Genomic DNA, 10,564 nt, shown 5'->3' with positions numbered 1-10,564 from the left:
AGAACTAGAAATGAAAGAGATTTTTCACCAAAATAAAGAGCCAATTATTTATCAGTGAAGAATTTCTTAGCCTAAAAATAGATAACTTGTGCAATTCAGATGACAGTCTGATTCCAAATCAGAAGTTTGACTCAAGAATGTTTGAATGGATCCAAAGTTTTCTCTTCAAGTGAGAAAAATCTCTTAATATGTTTTATTTATTACTTTCAGAAAGATACATTTCAGTAAAGATTCAATTCTTCTTGCCATTATTTTATTTGTTTCTTGGTTCTTTAAAGAGTTTTTCAAAAAAAAAAAAAAAAAACTTGAACAGGGTTTTGTGTGTGTGTGTTCCTGCTATGATTTTGAGGACTTTTGAAATAGCATCGCAATTCCCCCATTAATTCTTGCCATCATTGACTCTGGTTTCCACTATCAATTCTCTTTCTTCCCAATTTTAAGTCAAACTTTAACCTTCTTTTCTTTTGAATAGACCACAACTGTTATTTTTAACATTGGCAACTACTATACAGTTACTGAAAAAAGGTAGATGTGCAAACTAAGTATTGCATGAAAAATGCATTGATGTTGTAAAACATTTGTTTTCTGGCTTATTATTCTAGGTCCATAAATGAAAAATTTGTAAAATGGATTCAAATATTTACTTTTTTTTTATATTCAATATACTAGATTCATATTGCAATATCATTATTCACAAATGTGGGTATTTTGTGAGATTAGAGTTCACTGGAAAATAAATACCCATTTTGGGTATTTACCTGAGTATATGGGGGTAGCTTGGATATTTACCCTCAAAAATAAAACCCGGGTATTTTACATCAATTTAGTTGAGTTGATGACAGTGGATGGGGAAAGATATGTTAGAATTTGATATCAGTAAATCCCACAAGTTGTATAGCAAAATATAATTTAAGAACAATTTTCTACAGCACAAAATAATTAAAGTCTTAAAAGAGGTCAAATAATATTCTGATTTCTAAATTTTCAAATGATTCAGTGTTATAGCTAACTGTAACTGTCAATTCACTGTTTACCTATAGTAGCTACCTTAGACATACCAACATCACCCTTCGGCCATCTTGAAAACTTTCAGGAGAGGTATTTTCGGATGACGTCATTTGGAACAATTATTTAATATATTTTATTTTTTTTAATAACTTGTTTATTTAATTTTTAATTTCTTACTTTTGATGAACGTGATTCATGAGTTCAATCTTAAGTCGATTTAGCCGGGAATCGAACCCTAGACCTCTGGAATACGAGATTCATATGCTAACCACTAGACAAGTAATGCTCTTTCCAAGGAGAAAAATAATGTGTAAAATGGAAAATCATTTAAGGCAGCATCTATCGGGGGTTAGGCCATGACAGATTTCTGAACGGAAAGTGAGAATTTTATTCAGTGAATATGCTTGTGGCGCCGGCTAGTGAAGAGTTGGAGTCGATCATTTTGTCCGCAAACCGAGTCGGAGTCTGTAATTTTGGGAGTCAAATATAACGGAGTGGAATTGTTTTGGAGATAGGGAGAAATCATTCAAGAGTCGGAGTCTCATTTTGTTCGCAATTCCAGTGAGGTAATCGGGGTTGGAATCGTGGAGTTAAAGTTGAATTGATTTTGCAGCAAATCGGAGTAAACCCTTCCAAAATCCAGGAGTCGGATTCGGAGTCGAAGTCTCTGTCATTTTTCCTCCGATTCTCAACCCTGAATGTTGATCCGTATAGCCTTACATTTGATCAATAGTCAGATATTCGAATAATAAAACTTATCCTATTTTAACAGTTGGAAGATTTCCAACAATTTTAGATTTTGAAAATTTTTATCGGAAAATTTAAACAACCTACTTTTTTTCCGATGACATGTAACTCGGCAAATTTTCATCGGAAAATTTGATCGTTATGATCTCTTTTTCCGATAAAATGTAGCTCGGCAAATTTTCATCAGAAAATTTGATCGTTAAGATCTCTTTTTCCGATGAAATGTAGCTCAGCAAATTTTCATCGGAAAATTTGATCGTTACAATCTCTTTTTCTGATGAAATTTTGACCAGCAAATTCTAATCGGAAAATTTGATCGTTACGATTTCGTTTTTCGATGAAAAACAGCTCATCGAAAACCGGTTCTCGGATTCTGATCGCAATGATATCAGCATGCGTTACGTGATGAGTTTAGGAGGAGTCAATGATCGACCGAGCAAAATCCAATGAGTTGACGCTACTTGGGAAGCAATCCATAAAAATTTACTTTAGTGCACAAAAAAAAAAAAAAAAAAATCCTGCTTGCATAGGTCACATCAGCCTAAGTCTTACTTTCTTGGATTAAAAACCTTGCATTAACTTTGCCCTGTATGAGATAAACCCGGTCTCTCCTATTGATAAAGTTACTGCATTTAATCACAAAAATGCAGAAAAATATATGTTTAATGTATAACGTTAGTGAAATATTAATGCGATGGGTGGGCTTGCTTTTGGTGTGCTAAAATCTCTCAAACTCTGGTGTCATTGAAAATATATCTATGATTTTAACGGGGGCGTTCAAACCCAAGTACCCGAGGGATGCCTCTTTGATGATTCTTGTTTTTGACTCCTATTAGATTTTTACTTTTCTTTTTCTTAAATATATTAAAGGTGATATGTCGACTACAGCTGCGTGCCATGCTTATTATTTTATGCCTCCCTGGAAAGGCGTTCAAAACAAATTGCTAGCCGTTGCCTTATAGTGTGCTACAGTTATTATTGTATTTTTTTTGTTTTTTTGTTCTTACCTATTATTTTGATTTTTTTTCAGCAGTATATTACATTGGATTTGAACATGCAATGATGTCAAACTTTTGATTCTGAAGCACAACACTGTTAGAAACACTTTTCGCATGCTCATTCTCATAAATATTTGATTGAAATGAAGTTCTGAAGAATAAATACATTCAGGAAAACTGCTTTTATAGTTTACTTATCAAAAAAATCTCGAAGAAATTTTTCCTATGAGTTTTTTGATGACAGCTTCAGTTTATTCGGCTCCTCAACATGATGAATGACTGTTGAATCGCTTTCAAACAAGACATTAAGAGAAAATTTCCACTTTTCTGAAAAACGAACTTAGAAGTGAGGCGTCGTTGAAAACATTTAAGGTAAAAGTACCAGTGTGATCTATTTCGTTTCCTAAATGACAATTCGAAATCGATAGGGCCACTTCTTCATCTCCGTAAATGCGTACGAATTTGTTTTGTCAAAAGAGTGTTATTCATGTTTTTTTTCCACCTTTGGATATTGTCTCAAATCCATGTTTTCCGAAATCCTTAGTCTTGTGAATTTTGTTCAAGCACACTTAAGTGTTTTTTGTAATGGCTCATTATAAAAAGACCAAGCATGATCAAAAAAGCAAACCATTTTCTTTAGATTCACTATCAAAAATATTTGGGAACAGTGTTTAGAAGCCTTTTCCAACACTTCACATTAAATGGACACATTTCAGAAACCATTGTGGCAAAAAAAAAAAAAAAAAAAAAAAAAACAGTGAACATAGCGCAAATTTTTTTTCTTAGGGCTCATATTTTAAGATGCATATTAAGATCTATATCTACATTCATTTTGTTCCAAGTCCTTTACTCACTCTCAAACTTTGAGAGACATATACTGGCAAAATGCGCTATTCTTGTGAGTGTTGTTCACAGACATTTTCTTCTCCTTCTGCTTTAAGTGCTCATGTAATAGTTCATGCGGCGGAAAAACCGTATTCAGATAGCTATTATTCTACGGCATTCTCTCAAACTGGAAATTTGAAGACAGAGACAGAGACCCATTCTGGCGAAAAATCCTATTCGTGTGCCCAATGTCCAAAAGCATTTTATGAAGTTACACAGTTAAAGCATCATTCGAGAGCCCACACATTACGTACTGGCGCAAAGCACTATTCTTGTGAATTGTGTTCAAAGACATTTTCTACTGCTTCTGGTTTAAAGCAACATGTTCAAGTCCATGGCGACGATAAGCCGTATGTGTGCAAATGTTGTTCAAAGGCATTTTCTCAAAACGCATGTTTATGGCGACACATGAAAATTCACACTGGTGAAAATCCATATTCTTGTGAATATTGTTCCAAGTCATTTTATGATCTTACCATGTTAAAGATACATTCGAGAGTCCATACCGGCGAAAAGCCGTACTCCTGTCAATATTGTTTAAAAGCATTCTCTAACCCTTCAGCTTTTAGAAGACATTTGCGAGTTCACACTGGCGAAAAAGCTCATTCTTGTGAATTCTGTTCCAGGGCATTTTCTGAAATGGGAAACTTAACTAAGCACATTAGAGCTGTCCACAATTTCGAAAAATCGCATTCTTGTGAAGTCTGTTCAAAAGCATTTGGTCGTGCCACCCATTTAAAGACCCACATGAGAATTCACACTGGCGAAAAACCATATTCTTGTGACCGCTGTTCTAAGGCATTTACCAGTTCTACTCGACTAAAGACTCATTTTCGAGTCCATAGTGGCGAAAAACCATATTCCTGTGAATTATGTTTTAAGACATTCTCTGACCCTTCAGTTTTTAAGAAACATTTGAGAGTTCACACTGGCGAAAAGCCGTATTCTTGTGACCGTTGTTCAAATTTATATCGAACTTCTCACCAACTAAAGCTTCATTTGAGAAGCCATACCGGAGAAAAGCCATATGCTTGTGACCGTTGTTCAAAGTCATTTCCTAGTTCTTCCCAATTAAAGCTTCATTTGAGAAGCCATACCGGAGAAAAGCCATATTCTTGTGACAGTTGTTCAAAGTCATTTCCTAGTTCTTCCCAATTAAAGCTTCATTTGGGAAGCCATACCGGAGAAAAACCATATTCTTGTGACAGTTGTTCAAAGTCATTTTCTAGTTCTTCCCAATTAAAGCTTCATTTGGGAAGCCATTGCGTAAAAAAGCAATATTCTTGTGACCTATGTTCAAAGTCATTTCTTCGTTCTTCCCAGTTAACAATTCATTTAAGAAGCCATAACGACGCAAAGCCACATTCCTGCAAAGTCTGTTCAAAGGCATTTTCTAAAGCTTCAACTTTACAGCGACACATGCAAGTTCACACAAAACGCTATTCCTGTGAATTGTGCTCAAAGACATTTGCTACTGCTTCAGGTTTCAAGTATCATGTTGCAGTCCATGGCGGTGAAAAGAAACATGTGTGTAAATGTTGTTCAAAGGCTTATTCTCGAAGATCATGTTTATGGCGACACATGAAAATTCACACTGGTGAAAAGCGATATTCTTGTGAATATTGTTCCAAGTTATTTTATGATCTTACCAAATTAAAGATACATTTGAGAGTCCATACTGGCGAAAAGCCATACTCCTGTCAACATTGCTTAAAGGCTTTTTCCAACTCTTCAACTTTAAAAGTACATATAACAGTCCATACTGGTGAAAAAGCCCATCCTTGTGAATACTGCTCAATTGGATTTTCTGAAAAGGCAAAGTTAAACGAACACATTAGAGTCGTCCACAATTTCGAAAAATCATTTTCTTGTGAAGTCTGCTCAAAAGCATTTGGTTATGCTACCCATTTAAAGAACCACATGAGAATTCACACTGGGGAAAAACCGTATTCTTGCGACCATTGTCCAAAAGCATTTACCAGTTCTTCTCGACTAAAGGCTCATTTGCGAGTCCATAGTGGCGAAAAGCCTTACTCCTGTGAGTTCTGTTTAAAGGCATTTTCTGATCCTTCAACTTTTAAAAGACATTTAAGAGTCCACACTGGTGAAAAGCCGTATTCCTGTGAGCACTGTGTGGAGGCATTTTCATTTTTTTCAAATCTTAAGCAACACCTCAGAGTTCACACTGGCGAAAAACCTTGATCGTTGTTAGAATTTATTTCCCAGTCCTTCCAGGGTTGGCAAAAACCCGGGTTTTTTTGAAAAAGCCCATGGACCCAGGGTTTTTTGGGTTTTTTTAAATAAAACCCAACTAAAGCTCGGTTTTTTTAAAGAATTGTGGGTTTTTTTTGTCTTTTTTTAGGGAAAATGTGGGAAACTTGTAGCATAGTGTAGAGTAAGTTTATGTACAAAGCACAAAAATTGTCTTGGGTAAAAAAAGCTGGAAAATTCAGTGTTTTCTGAAGTAAAGTATAAAAGATGACGAAACCCAAGAATGGTGAAGTTTTAGATTTTTTAGTTTCCATGATTACCAACAGTTAAGGCTAAGTTACTTCTCGAGTTTTAAAATCTTCTGTTCGTTTTTAATTACTACATTTTTTTTTTGCATTTTACTTTATTGTATTTCATTTTGTTATGCAAAAACTACGTAGAACCTCATGTAGTTTAAATCCCTTTTTACTGAATTCCAGCTTAATCAAGACATTTTTTGAATTTTATGTTGCCTGTTTTTCTATTTTTGTGTACAGAGTAAGAAATATTAAGCTTTTTCGTAAGATAATGAAAATAATGTACATCCTATTCTGTTTTCTGTCGAACCGTTTGTAAAACCTGTTAATTTCTTTAAAAATTACCTTGTTTATTCGAGATTTGTGACGTGTTGGTTTGCAGAAAATAATTCACATGAAAGCCTTTTAGCTAGAGTAATTTCCTCTGTACAATCTACAAATATTGTGAAAATATCAAATCAAGATAATTTGAGTTATTTATTGACCAGTTAAAGAAAACAGTTAAATATATTTGTTTAAAATCTTTGAAGTATTTTCTTAATGCCGTTAAGACTTAAGAAATACTATTAAAGTTCAAAATTCTTTTTTTTTTTTTTGTTCATTGTCTGTGGTGAAGAGCAACTAAAAAAGTTTGAATTGTGAAAGTATTTAAATTAATTAATTTTTTTAAAAACTTCTCAGAAAATTTTTAAAAAAAAAACCTAAAAGTGGACTAAATAATGGGTTCTTTCAAAAAAAACCCATTGGGTCCAACCCAATCGAGTCCAATCTGGCCAACCCTGAGTCCTTCCCAATCAAAATTAATTTGAGGGTCCATGGTGACGAAAAACCAAATGCCTTTTTAATTTTGTTAAAAAGTTTTTTCCTGGTGATTCAGCTTTTAAGTATTATTTCAGAGTCGACTCCAGCAGTAAAAGAAAAAAAAAAACTATTCATGCAAATTTTGTTGAGAGGTATGTTTTTTAATCTGATATTAGTTTTCTGTGTCTGTAAAGGGAGTCAGCAAATGGCAGTTGGTTTGGTTGGAAAAATAATACAGTTTATGCCCTGAAAATGGCGAGGCATTGCTTTCTACACAAAGAGAGGTATTACACTCGAGAAGGAAAAATGATGAAGAAATCTATGTCTGTTTGAAGAGTTTTAGATAATTAGTGTATATTTGGTTTTAGTGAGGTTTAAATAAAGTGTTATATTTTGTTGATATTTTTCTGTGTCACCGAATATAAGAAATCTTCTTTAACTATTTCACGGACAGATTTTATTTATCTGATTCCATATTAGGACTGTCGTATCATTCATTGCATATAGACAGAGGTTTTTTCTGTCAAAGTAGAAAAGTTTTTTCCCAAATAAGGCCGTAATTGTATTTCTGCAGTTAAAATTTAAAGTTCAATGTTGCGACTTCCAACACACAAGCTTTAACACACTTCAGGACCTGCTTAAAAAACTCGGGACACAAATAGTTAATTCAACTCCTGCATGCTACATTCACTAAGCTAGTGGCATATCCTCTCATAAAGGTCCACGATTTCAATGTCACAGCCAAGCCGGTGATGGTTACTTTAACTTACGCTAAAGTTTTTTTAGTATGTTTCAGTTTAGAAGAAACTAGAGTACTGTACTTTGAACTGAAAACTCAGCTGACTGTTTTTGTATTAGTTTCCTGCTTTTTATTTCCCAAAATAAGTTGGCAACTCTTAACACAGCTATATCGCCCAATGATATTGAATTATAGAAGCTATTTTGAATGTTGTTGAAATTCAAATTGATATTAAAAATATAGATTTTAGGGAACTAAATAACTAATGGATTGTGGAGTAATTATTTATTATCATTTTTTGTTAAATGCATGTTTATTAAGGTTTTTAAACGAAAGAGCCGAGTTCTGGATATTAAAAGGCAGGCCTGTATTATCCAATAGGCCACCCAAGGACCTGGCCTAGAGGTGCAAGCTGAAAAGGGCACACATCATGGAGAAAAATAAGTAATAAACAGCTTGTTAAAAAAAAGTGGTACGCTAGTATATACGAAGAAGCAAAATTCAACTAGAATAGATTGCAACCAGCCCGTTAGGCAAAAAAAAAAAAAGCAGTTGGAGGATAGGGAAGGGGCTTAGTGATTGAGTCAAACTCCTTTTTGGGTCAAAGCAGATAATCTGATCTGAACAATGATTTCTTAAAAACATAGCTTTTTCCTGGGGCGGAGTGGGTCGTCCAAGAGGGTGTCAACTTTGACTCTCAAAAAGCGCACAAATTCGAGGGCGCAAAAAAAAAAAAGAAGAAAATTAATTTGAATTCTGAAATTTTGAATTCAAATTATGTTTTTCGCAATCACGAACTGAGACAGGATCCTACTCATTGGAGTTATTGTTTCTAGAAACGGCTCCTGTCCCCACCAAGCCTGCCTCTCCTCCTGGGCGGTTACGTGTGCATAATTGTGTGTGTGCGTAGACCTGTGTGTATGCACGTAGGCGTGTACGAGTGTATGTGTGTGAACATGCGTGTGTGTAGGACATGGACGCCTCCGACCAGGAGAAGCGGGTAGCTCAAAACCGGAGCAGCCGCGCCGCCAGCAGAGGACGGTGGGCGGTGGTGCTGCAAAGGCTTCTGGTCCAAGTTGAAAAAGGCACGGACACCAAAAACGGTCAAATGAGAACAATAAGCAATCGTGATTGCTCAAAAAAAAAAAAAGAAAGCACATAGGTTTGAGGGCTTCGTATGCTAGCTGCCGGCTGGCGCCCCAGGATTTACAAAAGCGAAAAAACTTATTAGAAGTCACACACTGGAAAATTAGTAAAAACCATGACCTAGAAAATTCTCAGTTATAAAACTTGTTACTGAAACTATTTTTCTCTTGATGTCTTTAAATTACATCAGTATGTGTTTCGCAATTTATTAATTCACACTTATTTATAACTGCCAATCATCAGGGGCAGCCAAAGTTAAAATTTTTGGGAGAGGGGAACTTAATTTACCGAATAAAACAAGGTTAAAGAATGACAAAATACGAGCATGCACATGTACCAACATCTAACGAAAAGAAAAATTAAACATCCTTACAAAAAAAAATAACATGTTGCCTCCAAATTTTCCTGTCAGATTTTTTTTTTTTTTTTTGTCAAATAAGGAAAATTTGGAAATGTCACAGTGACCTCCCTGACCTCCTTTGGGGCACCTCTGCCAATCATATATCCTGTTATGTACAAAATATTCATCATAGACTGCTTTAATTCTTTACACGCACATGCATTACATGCAAGTTCCTAATAAATAATTTATTATGCACAATTTTATGTATTTTTACTTGTGATGTACTTCAGGGGATGTACTAAGTATGTGATGTACTAAGTTATCAGGGTTTGCTTCCAACATATTACTTTTATGAGTATTTTTATTCAAAATTTCACCACAAAGATCACAACAATGTAAATAAAAATATATGAGATGCCCCGAAATATGTTTTAAATAGAAAGAAAATTAAAATATAAAGAGAAAGAGAGATTCAGAACATTGTAAGGTAGAGACACCTTTTTCTAAGGTAAAAAATAAATAAAAAACAAAAGTGCATCAAAAAATTTAAGAGCCCAGATATTTATATTTAAGTAAAAAGGAAAAAATTATAAAAGATATCTTTGCTAAATATCACATCAGGCCAAAGTGTCAAAAGTTTTTTTTTGGAGGGGGGGGGGTGTTAAAAGCGTTTGTTTTTCAAACAGACAAAAATTTGAAAGGTAAATTTGAAAATTCCATTATGTAAAAACTAAAACAGTTTAATGTTTTTGGAAAAGAAAAGTGGATCAGGATGTTTTACAACATATGTTAAAAAAATAAAAAAAAGAATATGGACAAAGCAAAATAGGGGGAGGGAGGAGTTTTCTAAGTCCATCCTTTTCTTTTTATGTCACCAAAGGTAGCCTAAAATTACATTTTCATAACTTTAATAGAAAAACTTCAGAGGTGGTTTCCATGAACCCGCTTCCACTATTATCTTCAAAGATTATCTAAACTTGTTTTTTTTTTTTATGAAACATCAATTTCAAGAAGTTTCCGCGTGAGACTCGACGTACCACATCCCTTTCCACAACGTCATCAAAGATGATCTTCAACAGCACATTTAGGACTTAAATATCAAAAATTTCTGGTGAGGATCCTAAACACTTAATTCTCTCCCTTACACCATCGAAGAAAGCAAACAATTTCGTTTATAGGAACTCAACTCTAAACATTTGTTCAGGAGCGCCCTCGAACCAATTCTTTTAACTTCGGAATGCCATTACTTCACGTTAAATAGATTTAGATGGCCCAAAATCACGTTTTCTAACGGTTCAATTTCAAAAAATTCCCGGGGGAGCACCCCTAAACACCCCTCTTTTGAACAACATCGAAGAAAAACAAAGAAAGAAACCCATCCCTCATTTCG

General features: G+C 34.5%; 1 protein-coding gene across 1 annotated transcript; it reads left to right on the top strand.

Annotated features, from left to right (window-relative positions):
* Positions 1 to 4,385: 4,385 nt before the first annotated feature.
* Positions 4,386 to 7,346, top strand: LOC129227888 (zinc finger protein 271-like). The gene has a single exon (XM_054862506.1). The coding sequence runs from the start codon at positions 4,386 to 4,388 to the stop codon at positions 5,838 to 5,840; it is 1,455 nt and encodes a 484-aa protein (XP_054718481.1). The 3' UTR covers positions 5,841 to 7,346.
* Positions 7,347 to 10,564: the final 3,218 nt, after the last annotated feature.

The sequence above is a fragment of the Uloborus diversus genome, chromosome 8 (assembly GCF_026930045.1).
Source record: "Uloborus diversus isolate 005 chromosome 8, Udiv.v.3.1, whole genome shotgun sequence".
Taxonomy (NCBI): Eukaryota; Metazoa; Arthropoda; class Arachnida; order Araneae; family Uloboridae; genus Uloborus; species Uloborus diversus.
The sequence above is the reverse complement of the archived record's forward strand: the minus strand, read 5'-3'. Positions and strand labels throughout refer to the sequence as shown.